This window comes from Ursus maritimus, unplaced genomic scaffold (assembly GCF_017311325.1).
Source record: "Ursus maritimus isolate PB19 unplaced genomic scaffold, ASM1731132v1 scaffold_9, whole genome shotgun sequence".
NCBI classification, from domain to species: domain Eukaryota; kingdom Metazoa; phylum Chordata; class Mammalia; order Carnivora; family Ursidae; genus Ursus; species Ursus maritimus.
Window position 1 is genome coordinate 5,635,137 of NW_024427107.1, and position 17,354 is coordinate 5,652,490.

Here is a 17,354-nt window from a genome sequence, read left to right on the forward strand (position 1 = left end):
GAAGATTTAATTGCTATGTAGCCAGAATGAACTAGACAAAATTGTGTTTATATAAAATCTAAAATCAACTCCTCAAATAGATTAATCTGAATTTATCTACTTTCACTGACCACATTCTGAAGGAAATACTGATAAAAAAAGAAAATATCTGCAATGGAAAAAAAATATTAGCTGTAACAAAACTAACAGATGAGACATATGCAAATAATGAAATGTAAAAGATTCCAGACCACACTAAGGGGAAGTCAAACATTTCACAAACTCAAGGCTACACTAACTCAAATTCTTTTTTTTTTTTTTAAAGATTTTATTTATTTATTTGACAGATAGAGACAGCCAGTGAGAGAGGGAACACAAGCAGGGGGAGCAGGAGAGGAAGAAGCAGGCTTCCAGTGGAGGAGCCCAATGTGGGGCTCGATCCCAGAACACTGGGATCATGCCCTGAGCTGAAGGCAGATGCTTAACGACTGAGCCACCCAGGTGTCCCTACACTAACTCAAATTCTTAATATACATATATATATATATATTTTTTTCTTTTTTCTTTTTAAGGGGTGGGGAGAGGGAGAGAGAGAGAATCTTAAGCAGGCTTCATGCCCAGCTTGGAGCCCAAAGTGGGGCTCAATTTCATGATCCTGAGATCATGACCTGAGCCAAAATCAAGACTCGGACCATAACCAACTGAGCCAGTCAGATGCCCCTCATTCTGTAAGTACTGACTGTGTACTTACTACAGGTCAGAAAACTGTAAGGCACTGTGAAACAGGGCAGTGAGGAAGAGAGACTAGAATCCTACCTTCTTGGAGCTTATGTTCTTTTCTTTGTTTCTTTCCTAATTTTTATACCCAACGTGGGGCTCAAACTCATGACCACAAGATCAAGAGTCATGTGCTTTTAGGACTAAGCCAGTCAGGCACCCTGGAGCTATATTCTTAAAGAAGGAATTTCATTAAAAAAAAAAAAAAACAACAACAACAACCCACATATTCACTTAAATATAATTATGACATAGGCTAAATACAACATGCTAAGAAGAAATAAATCTGATCCGATAAAGACGAAAATCAGAGTAAACTTGTCTGTGGAAGTCATGTCTCAGTTAAAACCCTTGCCTCTATACATCCCTTGGCAGCCAAACACCTAAAAATACAGGAGTGAAAAGCTGCTCCAACAGCCACATATCACCTAACTTAAACAAGTTATCCCTCGTCTCTCATGAGCAGATTTAGAATTATCTTATTATAGCCAACTTCTCTCAAAGCCATTCACTCAGGCAAGCCCAGCTGACATCTATGGATCTTAGTGCCTTGATCTGCGTCTATTTTTGTTCTGAATATGTAACACACTTATATTAAAACGTATGTAGAAACATCAAAAAAATATTCACTGAGGAATAATTAAATGAGAATTGCCTCTCAATGTCAAAAAGGACTATACTACTTCACATATCAGTATCAAAGAAAAACATATTTTTTAAAGATTTTATTTTATTTGAGAGAGTGAGAGAGAACGAGAGAGAACGAGCTGGGGGAAGGAGCAGAGGGAGAGGGAGAAGCAGACTCCCTGCTGAGGGGCTCAATCCCAGGACCCTGAGATCATGATCTGAGCTGAAGGCAGACGCTTAACCGACTGAGCCACCCCAGGTGCCCCAGAAAAACATATTTTTTAAAAGTAACAGTATTATATTTTAAATATTAAATTCTATGAGCTACTATAGCTTAAAACATTAGCAAAAGATGGGAATAACTTAGGGGGAAAGAAGATGGTTAGACAGGGTACTTCTATGATCACAGGATGCCAAAAATTAGTTTTGAAATTTTCACAGGAACATGTCTACTAAATTTTTAACCCCGGAAGGGTTAGCCCTGGAAAGCCAACAAAAATATAGAAGCAAACAAAAAAGAATCAAGAAATGCTTCTTCTATTTTTTAAAGAAAATAAAAAAGTACTATTAGCTCCTTCATCAAGCAACTACACTTCCAGAAAAATGAAATCCTTGCATTACACAACTCCATTTGCTGAATCCAATGCAGATGAGAACATCAGCATCACATTTTTTTAATGCAACCAAATATAAACCATTCATCATAGCTGCCTGACTATAGAAGAAATAAATACCAAACCCCCCTCCCACACCCACACCCTCCCTCCAAGAGATTTGAGAGCAAAGGAAGAGAGAAAACTGATTATCTAGATAAGAAAACCGGAAGTCCCAGTTTATTCAATCAGAGAAAGAGTTATAAAGAAATCTGGAGATTTTAAAGGAATGATGAGTTCATAAAATTAAAAACAAAAAAATGACTAATACATCTGATTACATCATAATTTAAAATTTCTGTGTAACAATCTTTATAACACTATCAACAAGGAGACAGCATCTGTATTATTTACAACAGACAAAGGATTATCCAGATTATATATAAAATAAATTCTTACAGAAACATAAGGATAAAAAAATTGGCAAATGACAATTTAGAGGAAATAGATGGCAAATACTGATATAAGGGAAACTGTTCTTCTCATTAATTACTGGGAGTGTTGACTTATTTTTCCTTTATGTAGGGTATATTATAACATTACTAATTAATATTTAAAAGGCACAAACAGCCTAGTATAGCAATTCCATTATTGGAGATTGTCCCTAAAGCAATACTAGAACATGCACGTAAAGATAGAGATGTACTGGGATATTAAAACAATGTTTTTAAGAAGAAAAACTGGAAGCAACCTAAATGACCATCAAAAGAAGTCTGGTTAAATAAATTATGTTTGATTCATTCTACTGAGGGTTAAAAAAGAATGACACTGGAAAAACAACAAAAAAATCAGAAATTCAGAGCTGTCTCAAGTAATGGAAAACTGTAATTTAATGGTAATGCAGACCAAGCTTCCTGTGGCATGAGTTACTAGAAACCTAAGAAAGCAGTGAAGAAGGGCCAGGATCTAGGAGGAGGAAACCTAGGGAGGCCAGTTAAGCAACTACGAATGATTTGCCCTAGAGACAAGTGCTGATTCCTAAAGAGGAGCCCAAAGTTAAGAATAAAAAAAAAAAAAAAAAAAAAAAAAAAAATCCTTCTGACACTCAAGGAGCTATGAAATAAAAAATTGGAGATCAGTGCCAGCCAAAGGAAGTCGCAATGGAAAACACTTTGTATTAGTACCCCAAAAAGCTCTATCCTATGGAATAAGAGTATACAAAAGTAGACTGGCCATCACAAGGACTGGAAGACCAACTTCCCATCACCTAAATCCCTGAGGTTGGATTAAGATGATATAAGATTGTGACAGACCCTACCACATGCAAACAAATTCTCTCTAGAAGTGTTATCCTAAGTTTCGTATTTCCTGGGTTTTTGTTTTGTTTTGTTTTTTTTTAAGATTTATTTGTCAGAGAGAGCGAGGGAGAGAGCACGAACAGGAGGAGCAGCAGGCAGAGGGAGAAGCAGGCTCCCCGGTGAGCAAGGATCCCAATATAGGACTCGATTCCAAGACCCTGGGATCATGACCTGAGCCGAAGGCAGATGCTTAACCAAATGAGCCACCCAGGCAGCCCCTAGGTTTTTCTTGTCAAAAATAATTAGGCACATGAAAAGGCAAAACCACATGAATTTAAACTATAGGAAACAACAGAAAACATCCACAGACAAACAGACACAAATAATGGAGTTAACAGATACAGACTTTTAAATTACTATATGGTTAATGTAATCAAGAGCTGATGGATGAGTCTGAGTATCTTGGTAGATAATTTGAAACTATTTAAACAAAAGAAACAAATTGAAATTCTAGAGCTAAAAACTAAACAAAAACTATAAATCAATAAATGGATTTAATAACAGCTATTCACAGCTAGAAAAAAAATTAATCTGGGTGGAAAGAATTACCTGGAATAAAGCACAGACAGATATAATGATGGGAAATTCAGGAAACAAGGGTAAATGGAAAGAATGAGATGAAAGGTCTAATACATGTGTAACTGGAATCAATGAAGAAGGGAAAGAGTAAGGCAAAGGCAATATTGAAGAAAAATTGATTGGGAATTTCCCCAAAAGATATGCCACTAAGCCACAGTTTCCAGTAGTACTACAAGCCCAATGCACATGAAATACAAAGAAAACCACATCTTGTCATGTTATAGTAAAACTGTTAAAAACCAAACCAAAGGCAATGTGCTAAAAGTAAATCACTGACAGCCTAGGTTCTAGATCCAGAGAAAACATCCTTCAGAAATAAAGGTGATTTAAAGAGATTTTCAAATGACAAAAACTAAATTTGCCACTAAAAGATACTACAGGATGTTCTAATGCATATCAAATTTACAAGGATGCAAGTGTTACTTAAAAGGAAAAAAGCTAATATGCAAGATAGAACAATAAATAATTTTTAATAATAAATTTTTAAATGATATTTTTTTTTTTTTAAAAGAGAGCAAGTGACTGGGGTGGTGGGGCAGAGGGAGGGGTGGCGGGGCAGAGGGAGGAGAGAATCTTAAGCAGGCTCCACATCATGCACGGAGTCTGATGTGGGGCTCAATATCACAACCGTGATATCCTGACCAGAGCCAAAATCAAGAGTCAGATGCTTAACTGACTGAGCCACCCAAGTGTACCCCAAATTTTTAAATTTTAATTTTAAATGATAAAAATAATCCAAAGGGCAAAAGCAGAAGGTATATAACTGGAAGAAAAATTAGAAATAGTAGATTTAAGAACAAATAGTAATTATAGTAAATAAATGGACTAAATATTCTAATCAAAAAATTTCTCAACTTACTTTGAGGCCATCATATAAACTTGATGCCCAAACTTGACAAACACATATTAAATGAATAATACACACATAAGATAATGCAGTTTGCCAAAATGTTAAACTCAACCCAGAAATACATAAAAAAGACAACATATTATGACCATTGTTGAGTTTATTTCAAGAATCCAATGATGGTTCAAGATTAGAAGTAGACTACAACTTTCTTAATCTGATAAAGGGTTTCTATTAATACAAAGAGAAAAAACTACTAGTGTGAAATATCACTTTCTATAGATCAGGAATTAAACAAGGACACCTACTATCACATCCTACTCAGCAGTGGTACTAGGATTCTAAGTCAGTGCAAAAGCATAAGATAAAGGGGTTCAGTTCACAATAAGGTGGCTGGATCCAAAATCAGGAGAAAAAAGAAGAGAGTCTGGGAATTACAGATGAATTCAATTAGGAAACTGTAAAAATGCAATAAATATTTAAAACTTATTTAAAAAGAATAAAGCAAGGATAGCCATGTTTTATCTACCTACGACATACTGTGTACAATGCCATGCAGGTAAAATAAAACATTCATACCCATTTTTATGTTCTAATATTAAGAACACAATAGAAAGGAGGAAAAATACTGGCAGAGGAACATTAAACTAGAAAAGTATATGTTAGAATCAAGCTTATGCAAAAGTCAACTCTTTCGCTGTTTTGCCAGAGTGGATGGAGAACAAAGTCACTAGCATGGCAGTGGCAATTCCATCACTGTGTTTTGGTTATAAATCTGAGAACAGGGTTCTTGGAAAATTGCATTAAAGTAGATCTAAAAACCTAACTATTAGTAATCTCTAAGATTTCATATTTTCCTCCTGTCCTTTACAAATCTCATGTATTCTTTTTTAGTTTTCTGAGGGGGGAGCAGGAACACTCAATGACTGCTTTATCACGTTCTTTCCACATGTTTTTTCCCTAGCCGCGGACAGCATCTTCATGGTTTATCTTTCAGTTACTACCTAAAGTGGCCTCAGCTCACTTTATTTTATCAAACCTGAACATTAAGAACGTGTCTTCTTCCTTATTACACGGAAACAATACTATTCATCAACAATAATCAAGGATGATGTAAAATGATCGTGTATACCAAACTGGTATTACATATAAAACACTGGTATAGAGAAATCACAAAGTGCTTTTCCTGAGAGAAGTTTGAAATGAGCACCTGAGCGAGTTCCTTCTGTTCATTCACCAGTCTGCTGCAGCTAGCAATCATCTGGTCCAGGGCATAGAGCCGGTCTTCAAGTCCTTTAATGGCTTTCATATTCTGATTATCAAGTTTGGCAATAGTTTGACGACATTCTGCTATAAATGGTCGAATAATCCTTGGATCAAGCTAAATGACAACAGAACATATGAATGAAGTTTTCAGCAAATAGTTTAAAATATATTTTTCACTATTTTGATACATAGCTCAGAGGAAAATAAATTGCCAGCTCAGAGGAAAATGAAAAATATAGAAAAGTAAAAGCATGGGGAATCTAAGTTATACTTTCACAAAACTGAGAGCAAGATAATTAATAAAAAATAACTGATTATATTAGAATACATAATTAGGGATATATTGCCAGGAATTATAACCTTCCAATCAGAGCCATAATTTAATGAATCCTCAGTATCACACAGAAAATGTTATTTTTAAGGTCTTATAAAGTAGAGTTAAAACACATTCTTTGGTCATTAATTGTCTTAAAACTCTAATTTCCCTCAAAACATATCAACATCTTCAAACGGACTTCCCTCCTGGATGTATCTTTATTTTCAGTCTCTATCTCCTACAGGAATTTGCTTGATCAACCCAACTTTCTTATTCTTCAATCGCTTCTGTTCCCTGGCTTTATTTCCACAAATTTTCTGGAATTCATGGACCCTAACAAATTTCTTCCAACACTGTTCCCCTTCCCTTGAAAGAATACACTGGCAGTGTTTTTGCATGTAGTCTCCATAAAAACCATTCTGCCAAAGATCACCAATGACCTCCTTTCACTTGAGGCTCTTATACACTGAAGACAATCTTTCACAAACTCTGGAAGCTTTGGGGCATTACCTTACTGGTTCCTCCACAGTACCCTTCTCTGGCTCCTTTTCTATCTAATCCATAAATACAGATAATCCAGAAGGACTACGCAGTTAGCCCATTTTTACTACTTCTTATATGATTTCATCATTAAGTATATCTATGGAGCTCCCAACCCTTTGGGATCAGTAATCCCTGATCCTTCTCACAGATTTTCAGCTTGCGTTTCTGACTACTTACTAATATCTCCATGTGAGTATCAATCACTTTATCTTCTATTATTTTTAACTCAGTATAGTTGTCTTTTGTTGAAATCCCTAAATGGCTTCCTTCTGCCCACAATGACATCCAAAAAACAGAGCATACAGTAAAAGCTTCAGTGATTGGATACCAGTAAATCTTTCCAAGGCTTATCCTCTTTTCAAATTGAATAACCCATTACATCCAGACAAGCCCTGTGGTTCTCTAGCTCTGATCTTTCTTCATACTGATCATCCTGCCTAGCTGTTTGAAAGCCCACCTTTGCCTCTACATAAAGGTCCTAGTCAAATACTGTCTCCTTCACGATGCCTTCCCTGATATCTACAACCAAAGGACCATAAAATATTTAATATGTTTGGTACACGAACATAAAAAGGCAGTTAAAACTCAACTATTTAATGTTATTATCAATAGTCCAGTGTAATTAGTAAGAGGCTGCATTTGCAACGCTACAAAGACGTTAACAGAGCCACTACTTAAAGGCAGCAGTTGCCCAATATAAATGAAAACCTCATATATGTTAACATTTTCTCACTTTTCTTGATTTCACAGAAACGGAGGCCAAACTGCACACATTTCTGATCCAAATTATTATACAAACCAAAGATTGGCCATAAACCATTAAGGTGATAAAGGGCTAAAAAAGAGGATTACAATAGATTCAAATTTTTAGCTTATGCAAAATTACAACTACACATGGACTTCACATAGCAATGATTTAAAGAAAAAACAAACCCCAAACCAGGGCTCCTGTGATAGCTCTGAACTTCATAATTCACTGAACGTATAATACAACTACACTGACAACATGGAAGAGTATTTTGTAAATCACCTGAGTAGCAGTTACACAACTTGACTTCCTAAAATCTTATTCTACTTAGTATTTTATTTCATTTGTCCACCGGTAATAAAAATTAAAATTTCTAAATGGAGTCGCTGGAGAGTTATTTTTTTTTAAAGATTTTATTTGTCAGAGAAAGTGAGAGAGAGCGCGCGTGCACAAACAGGGGGAGCAACAGGCAGAGGGAGAAGCAGGCTCCCTGCTAAACAAGGAGCCCGATGTGGAACTTGATCCCAAGACCCTGGGATCATGACGCAAGCCGAAGGCAAACGCTCAACCGACCAAGCCACTCTGGCGTCCTTCTGGAGAAATTTTTAAAAATATGTATTTTAAACCACAGAATTCTATTAATAATTATTTAGGAAATTTTCAATAATTGAACACAGTGCTACACTAATATTTTATTTTTTGGCTTTTCCATTGATATCTAAAAGGATTAATATTGTTACCTTAGAAGAGAAGAAACTAAAAATTTTCTTACCCTCTCCATTTTTCCCATCCCACCTCTAAATCCATGCCCAATGCAGAGCAAGCAATATTTCAGTAACATCACAAAAATCCTGAAATACTACAATAGTCAATAAATTATGCTGTTATTAATCTGAACAGCTTAGAAATGAGCTAAATGCACATATTTTCAATTATTAATCATCAGATATACAAATGTTTGCCTTTTATAGTATAACCTGAACTAGAATATCCAAGATTCATTCTAATGGGAACATACTATAACCTAAGAAAATAGTACACAAAAATGCAGCAACAATTCTAAATTTTACTTGGTATACGAGGGAGAAAACTAAATAAGTCATGAAAATGCCATCTATTAACCCACCCAAATATTATAAAACAGAGGATTTGAATGATGTATGGATGACATGAGTAATAAATGAATGGCAGTGCCAGGATTTGAGCCCTTATGATGCTCAATCTTAAGCAAGTTCCATAATGCCTATGTCCTGACTAGTTTCCTGAAAAAAGATCTTTGATTTAGGCAGTTAGAAATACATGTTACAAATACTATTGAAACTGGGATTAGTATGTAAAAATGATGGCTTTAAACAGGATTTGCTTTTATAAGAAGAACATCAAACATTGGCATATTTTAAAATTCACTGGCAAATAGTACTACTACTATCAGATAATCAAGTAGGTTAGTTGTTATGGGTAACTATGTAATAAATGTGAGATAAAAGGAAGGCATCTCTGATGAGAGAGAAGTCCCATATTCAGTTTGATCTATCTTTAGAAATGCCATTAGTGGTATTAATAATAATACATAAACTACCAAGAGGAGGAAAATATTAATCTAATAAAAAACCATGACAAGTGCTACTGATTATGCAGTATATCCCATTAACACAACATTCCACACTGTAAAATACAGGCAGAAATATATAAACAAATAATAAACAAATTCTTCAGAATGTATTTTCATTGCTTTTGAACAAAGTTTTTTTAATCTAATGGGCATGCACAACTGAAAGCACTGTATTATACAGTATTTTAATTATTATTATACAGTATTTAATTATTATTACTGTATTATACAGTATTTTAAGCTATGCTAACTCATTTTATAACAAGTGACTATAACCAAATAAAAATTTATATATTGCTTTCACAATATAATGGCCATATAACCTATCACAAAGACTTCAGATACTCTTGTTATGTACTATGAAAGTAAATATTAACTTAGGTCAGTAATGTGACACCCTAGTAATAATACTATAGCTAACTTCTCTTTTCTGTAGATATAAATTCTTACGACTTTTCATTAAGCCAGAAAAGGATCATTGTTTCTTTTTTTTTTTTTTTTTAAAGATTTTACTTATTTATTTGACAGAGAGAGACAGCCAGAGAGAGGGAACAGAAGCAGGGGGAGTAGGAGAGGAAGAAGCAGGCTCCCAGCGGAGGAGCCCGATGTGGGGCCTGATCCCATAACGCCGGGATCACGCCCTGAGCCGAAGGCAGATGCCCAACGACTGAGCCACCCAGGCGCCCCTGAAGGATCATTGTTTCTTCTCTCTTGTCATGTAAAGTGAATAAAAATTATATGGCTGTGCTGGATTTCATTTAAAGGTGCAAATGCGAAGCCAATTTCAAATTTTTTTTTTTTTTAAAGATTTTATTTATTTATTTGACAGAAACAGCCAGTGAGAGAGGGACACAAGCAGGGGGAGTGGGAGAGGAAGAAGCAGGCTCACAGCGGAGGAGCCTGATGTGGGGCTCAATCCCATAACGCCGGGATCACGCCCTGAGCCGAAGGCAGACGCTTAACCGCTGTGCCACCCAGGCGCCCCTCAAATCCTTTTAAAGGGGATTCTCCTCATAGTCTGCAGCCCTGTTCTCTGACTCATACAAAATAGTAAATTATATATATATATAATATATATATAAAATAGCACCCTAATTACAATCATGGACTTGCCACTTGCATGAATTAAGAATTTTTAGGCTACTAAAATGTCAACATTTTAAACAGGAACAGTAGTTTTCATTCCTTTTAGGCAGTAATCTTTGCATAATATATTACATACTTCCATGCCCTGGCAAATGTCTTAATTGAAGATTTTTCTGATGACAAATAATAAATGGCCAAAAAGAAATGCCTCCTTTAAAGGATGTCATCAAGGAAGTGGAAATTTGAAGAATTAAGAAGAAACCTAGAATTTAAGTTTTCCATTTTGAAAGGTATGTGCTATTTTCCAGGCATCCCAGACAATGTATTGCCTTTCCCAATACTCAAAGAACAAGTCTCTTTCCCAATCGACTGCCATTTTAAAAAAGGTTAACGATCGTGCCCATTATCTTTAGACAACAGCAGCCTTCAAATTACTACTTTGTTATTTCTGTATAAGTGAAACATGTGCCCATCAACTTCCTTTCTGACTTCAAAGATTTTCTATCAGCTTATGGATCATATATTTTTTTAAATATTTATTTATTTTAGAGAAAGAGAAAGTGAGAGAACCTAAATTAGTGGGGAAAGTGGGGAAAAGGGGAAAGGGAGAGCAAGAATCCAAAGCAGGACCCTGAGACTGTGACCTGAGCCAAAATCAAGAGTTGGCTGCTTAACTGACTGAGCCACCCAGGCGCCCATGGATCATATTTTAAGAGCTATTTATTCCCCGGTGTAAAAGGTTTTGGAAGTATATCTGAAGAAGATCTTAATCCAAAATACAAGCTCACTATAATTACAAAATACAACCAAGAACACGACGTCGAAATTTTGAATTTGAAAATATCTCAGGCAGATACAGTATTTAAAACTTCTTTTAAAAGTCAGAAAGAAGTTCCCTCTAAGGGGATGGTGATTAGGAAGATGCACACAGATTTTCAGGGAAATGAAAATGCGCAGAATTTTCTTTTGGGTGGTGGTTACTCTGTGACGTAACCACTCAAGAACCTGTATACGTCACTGAATGTAAATCATTCTCACTGCTAAAAAACCTTTTTTAACTGTAAAAAACCAAAATTTTATCTTTAATATTTTCCAAAAGACCGTGAAAGTTCTATAGCATTTGTAAATGTGAACATCTGATCCATTATTGAATTATCTTAAAAATATGGTAGGCTAGAGGTGGCCAAATGTTAACATTTACCTATTTACTTAATATTTAGAGAGTGTTCCATTCTTATGGAATAAGAAAGAAAACATTAAGACTCCTCAAGTTTTACCTAGCAGATGAAAAAGCCTAACTGTTTTGGAACAAATTAAAGGATAGGAGATATTAAAACATCTAAGTAATATTACAAGATCAGAGAAAAATATATTTCAAAGTCCTATCACCAAAATCTATACCATTCGAGTAGACACTTCAAGACTCTACACTGCAGTAGAAATTTTACATATATGACCTCTAAGAGTCTTCACAAATTTACTATCAATTCATAAATAAGGTTACAAGTGAAAAGATTTGATTTGTCTAAGGTTGAATCCTTGTTTATAAAGTCTCACATCAAGGCTCAATATTTCCACTATAACGTGTTACCATTCTCCCATTATATAAAACATTTAGTAAAATAATATAATTTTGAGTAGTTGAAATGACCCAAGAAATATCAAATTAACATGACTTACTCTGCTCATGGAATCAAAGCATTTCCTGACCAATGATTCCACATCATTAGGTCTATCTTGAACATTTATCCAGTCTAACAAAGAAACATTAAAAAAAGGCAGATCACCGTCTTTAGCATCTACTGAAGTTTCATCCTGCTGGACAGTACTTTGACAAGATTCCCTAATTTCTTTTCCATTTTCAGCATCTGTGGTATCTGGGGCTATATGTTCCACTGACTTGTGAAATGAGGTTAACAAGGACTGGCTAGTTGTTCTAGGCATATCAGGAGAGAGCACCAGTTCAGTGGAGGTTTTCATTTCAGCCTTTTCTGAGCCTTCATGTTCAGGTAAAGAATCCAGTCTTCCCAAACATTCCCTGTAACTATGTCTGGTTAGGCACTCCAACAGTGGAATCTTGGCCATTACTGAAACCGCAGTTCCTAAACTTAAAATACAAAAGATCTGTCAGTAAAATTATGGGACCACTCTAGTTAGAGATTAACATTTTGAAAGAAATACCATTTAATTATTATACACACAAATATTATGATCTCTCTATTACATTATGCATATATAGTCTATGTTCTTTAAAAGAAACCTAGTTAGACACAGAAGGGTATCATTAACACATTAAAATACCACTCTCAAGTAAAGGGAGCCAGCTTATACTAAACAAGCAGACACATGGTTTATCAAATATTATGATATAAAAAATTCAAATTAAAAAAAAAAGATTTACCATAGCAGTTCCTTAAAGTATGACTTTAAGTCAATCAAATATTTTTTGATAAGTTGAAAGTACAGGATAAAATTAATAATCCTAATAAAGATTAAGGTAACTCTCACATTCATTACACCCTATAGACAGGTAGATGTATGTTGTCAAAAGGCATGGGGAAGATGAAATATCTATGATTTGATTTCTGTAGAACATTTGTGAAATGACTCAGCCTCCTACGAGAAATTAACATAAAAGAACTTCCCAAATAATAGTTACTTGAAAAGGTGGTTGTATAAACTCTTTCTAGTCTTAAGTAATCATTCCCTTCCTTCCCAAGATCAGTCACATTGGCAAGGCCGAAATCTTCTAATTCATACCACAAAATAGAAAAATTTTAATTAATGAGGTTCGTTTTAATTAAAAAGAAATATGTTACTTCCTACCAATTTAATTCAAAGTAACAAAAAATGTAAAACTAAAAAATGAATGTAAAAATTCAAAGCGCACACACAGACAACAAAGGGCTATATTCTTGCTGAATTATTGCTGTATTTCTACATTCATTATAGCCCTTTTCAAAAGCAACCACTCTCTATCAGATGTGCTTATATGCAAAGCACCAGAAAACCATCTAAATGGCTTCTTTCCATCTTAGCAAGCCTACATCATATAGTAATATTTAAAAAGGAAAATAAAAATGTCCTTGATTGCTGAATGTTTGAAAACTTTTTCATTTCTGTTCCATTTCTGTTAGATGTGTTACATTTACATTTTGCCTTTAATGTAAAATTGGTAGCAGGGCACAAAGGAGACAAAGATTCTTAGGTTTGTAAATGATTTAGAAGTACTTTGAGCACTTTACATAAAGAAAACAAGGTAAGAAAAAGAAATATGGGAGATCCATAAAATAGGTAAATAAAACTGACCACAATTAAAAAATTTTAGAGTCTACAAAAGTCATCATAAAAGTCTCAAAAAATGAACAATTATAATAAACAATTATTAGAAATGAAATCACATTTACTGAAAACTGATAAATTGCAAAGGTGTTTTAAAAAACATCTTATACATTTTAATGGCAAACATACTGAGTAAGTTTTAACTTGATGTCTTCTATGGATTGCAGATAATTTGAATAAATACTTTCAAACTTGAAAAGTAGTTTTTGGTAAGAATTTGAACAGTCCTCCAGATTGGCCATGATTGCAGCCCAGCCTTGGTGTTGAAGATGTTCATCGTGGACCAGACCTTCACAAAAAGAGCAAAGTTTCTTGGCAACTTCATACATTTCCTGAAAATGAAGAAACACAGCAAAAGAAGGTAATGTTTGTGTGCATGTTTGCATATGTATATTTACCTGTATGAATCAGTGTAGTCTAAATATATTTTAAACAAAGCACTGACAAGGGAATGTTTTAGTTTATCTTAGTCTTCCTATTTGTTGTTGTAATATTGAGAAGGAAGAAAAACTCCTAATTTACTGCTGCCGGTAGATTATATTGGTGGAGCACCTACAGAGGGCAATTCAACAATAACTATCCAAAGTAAAATGGCATCTATTGTTTAGCAGAGTGATTCATCTTATAGAAATTTACCCTACAAAAGCTTAAACAAATGAAAAATACTGAAAAGTTCTTTATTTCAACTATAAAACAAAATGGAACCCACCTCATTGTCTATCAAAAAATTACGTGCATCTATACAATGGAATTTATCTAGCATTAAATAATATATATATATATATTCGGAAAAATTTAAGAAGATCAATACACAGTAAATTTAAAAGGTAGGCTGGATTCATAAAGTGAATTTTCCATGTTTACTACTATATGAAAAATCAGTGATCTACAGATCTCAATGTAAGATATTTTTAAAAAGGGTAGGTAGAGGAGAGATTCTGGAAAATAGCAAAGCAGATATACACTAGGAGCCCTACACTGGCTGTTCCATTCAGATCTCTGAGATAAGCATATGTTTCTTAAATAAGATCCAAGATCAAGACTATCGATACACTGGACATTAAACTAAGAATTTTAATTCATCACAAGACACCATTAGTGGAATGAAAAGGCAAGAGACAGAATGGCAGAAGATATTTTCAACATTTAAACACAGAGTTATATAAAGATTACATAAAGGCAACTAAAATCAAATACAAAAAGATTAGCAACTCAATAAATAAGAAAGTAGAAGAATAACTTCACAAAAAGGATATGCAAAGTCTCATAAATGAATGGAAACCTGTTCATCCTTATTAACAAATATAAATAAAATTAAAATGGCCTACCACTACACACCCATCAGAATGACTAAAATTAAAAGCACCAAGAAAACCAAGTATCTGTGAGTTTGCTGGGCAAGCAGAACAATCATACACTGATGGTGGAAGTATGAACAAATACAACCACTTCAAACATTAGCAGCATGTAAAGTTAAAAAAAGGCATACCCAAGAGAATGCAAAAGGTGCACCGAACAATGTGCAAAGATATTCACAGCAGCCTTAGTCACAATAGTCTAAAACTAGAAAGAATATCTACCAATAGTTAAATGAACTGTAGCATATTCATACAACGGAATACTATGCAGCAATGAATACAAACTATTAATTCATGCAATTACATGAATGACTCTCTTGAACACAATGTTAAATAAAAGAGGCCAGACACAAAAGAAAACAATGATTCCAATTATTTAAAGTTGTAAGAGGCAAAGTAATTCATGGTTTTAAAGTCAGGATATTGGTTGATTTTATGGAAGAGGGATGCTGGGTACCAACTGGGAGAAAGCATGAAGTAGGGCTTCTGGGGTGATACCGTATTTTAAAATTTTACCTTATGAAAATGTGCCACAAACAAAATTGCACATTTGTACATTTTCTAGTATGTATGTATTTATCTCACTAAACAAAACTCTATTATTAATTTCACTAATGAAGGTGTCTGAATCCAAGGAAATACTATAATTGGGGTGACCAAATTTAAACTCTGGTGATGTGACTTTACAAGACCACGCTCCTGCCACTGTTACAGGGCTTCTAATTCCTTATAAAACGTACTGTATGACATATTCATTATTTTGGTTACTGTAGCTTTTGAGTATGTTTTAAAAGCTGAGGAAGATACATTATTCCCTCTACCTTCCATTCTTCTTTCTCTTAACTTTCTTAACTATTCCTGGACACTGATCCTTTACCATAAACCTAAACTCCATTTTATCTAAAATAAACTAAACAAACAAGAAAATCAAAGTTCCTTCTCATTCTCCAAAGCAAAAACGCTTTTCCCCCTCACACCGATGCTTTTCATGGCAACTTTAAATGCAATCCACTAGTTCATGAATATATTAAGATTATGACTGTGAATATTAAGAATGATATTAAGAATGTCTTTTTTTTTAATTTCAGAGGTAGAATTTAGTCATCCATCAGTTGCATATAACATCCAGTGCACATTACTTCAAATGCCCTTCATAATGCTGATCACTCAATTATCCCTTCCCTCCACCCACGTCCCCTCCAGTAACCCTCAGTTTGTTACCCAGAATCTCGTATAGTTTGTCTCCCTCTCTGATTACGACTTTTTTTACTTTTCCCTCCCCTTCTCTGTGCTCCTGTTTTGTTTCTTAAATTCCACGAGTGAAATCATATAATTATTGTCTTTCTCTGACTTATTTCACTTAGCATAATACCCTTTAGTTCGATCCACGTCATTGCAAATGGCAAGATTTCATTCTTTTTGATAGCGGAGTAATATTCCATTACACACACACACACACACACACACACACACACACACACACACATCTTCTTTATCCATTCATCTGTTGATGGACACTTGGGCTCTTTCTGTAATGTGACTCTTGTTGATAATGCTGCTATAAACATTGAGGTGCATGTGCCCCTCTGAATCACTGTTTGTATCCTTTGGATAAATACCTAGTAGTGCAATTGCTGGATTGTAGGGTAGCTCTATTTTTAACTTTCTGAGTACTCTCCATTCTGTATTCCAGAGTTTAAATGTATGTCTTTTCATTGGCTTATTACTTATGTTTTTCTTTTTTTTAAAAGATTTTATTTATCTATTTGACAGAGTGAGCGAGAGAGCACAAGCAGGGGGAATGGAAGTGGAAGAGGGAGAAGCAGGCTCACTGTGAGCAGGGAGCCTGACGCGTGGCTTGATCCTAGGACCTTGGGATCATGACTGAGCTGAAGGCAGATGCTAACCGACTGAACCACCCAGGTGCCCCTATAATTTGTTCTTGAACAGAATTTTATTTATTTTTTGTTACTACTTAGATTGTAATACATTTTGCACTTCCACTCCAAAGCAGGGCCCTGTACAGAGAAATGTGAATGTTTATGTATTTATCACATACCCAGACACCTTACCAAAATTCTTCCTCATAGATTTTTATTAAATCCTCTTGATATTCCAAATATACAATTATACCTCATCTAAAATGGATGTTTTTCACTTCTTTCCCATTAATTTTACCACTTACTTCATTTTCATTTTTTTTTAGTAATTTCTCAGAAGTTCCAAAAGAATTACTGAATAGACTGATTTCTGATTTATGCAAAAATGGCTCTAACATTTCATTGATTTGAAAGCTGATTATCTTCTATATTTGGTCAAGTCT

At 34.6% G+C, this 17,354-nt stretch overlaps 1 protein-coding gene across 3 annotated transcripts in view; it reads right to left on the reverse strand.

Moving 5' to 3' along the window:
• Window positions 1–17,354, reverse strand: part of RB1CC1 (RB1 inducible coiled-coil 1) — a 90,846-nt gene that overhangs the window by 43,575 nt on the left and 29,917 nt on the right. For all 3 annotated transcript variants that reach the window (XM_040626170.1, XM_040626169.1, XM_040626168.1), the window contains exons 6-8: window positions 13,803–14,005; window positions 12,012–12,438; window positions 5,971–6,141 (exon numbers count right to left, since the gene is read on the reverse strand). In XM_040626170.1, coding sequence (XP_040482104.1) covers window positions 5,971–6,141; window positions 12,012–12,438; window positions 13,803–14,005 — 801 coding nt within the window. The remainder of the gene's footprint in view (window positions 1–5,970; window positions 6,142–12,011; window positions 12,439–13,802; window positions 14,006–17,354) is intronic.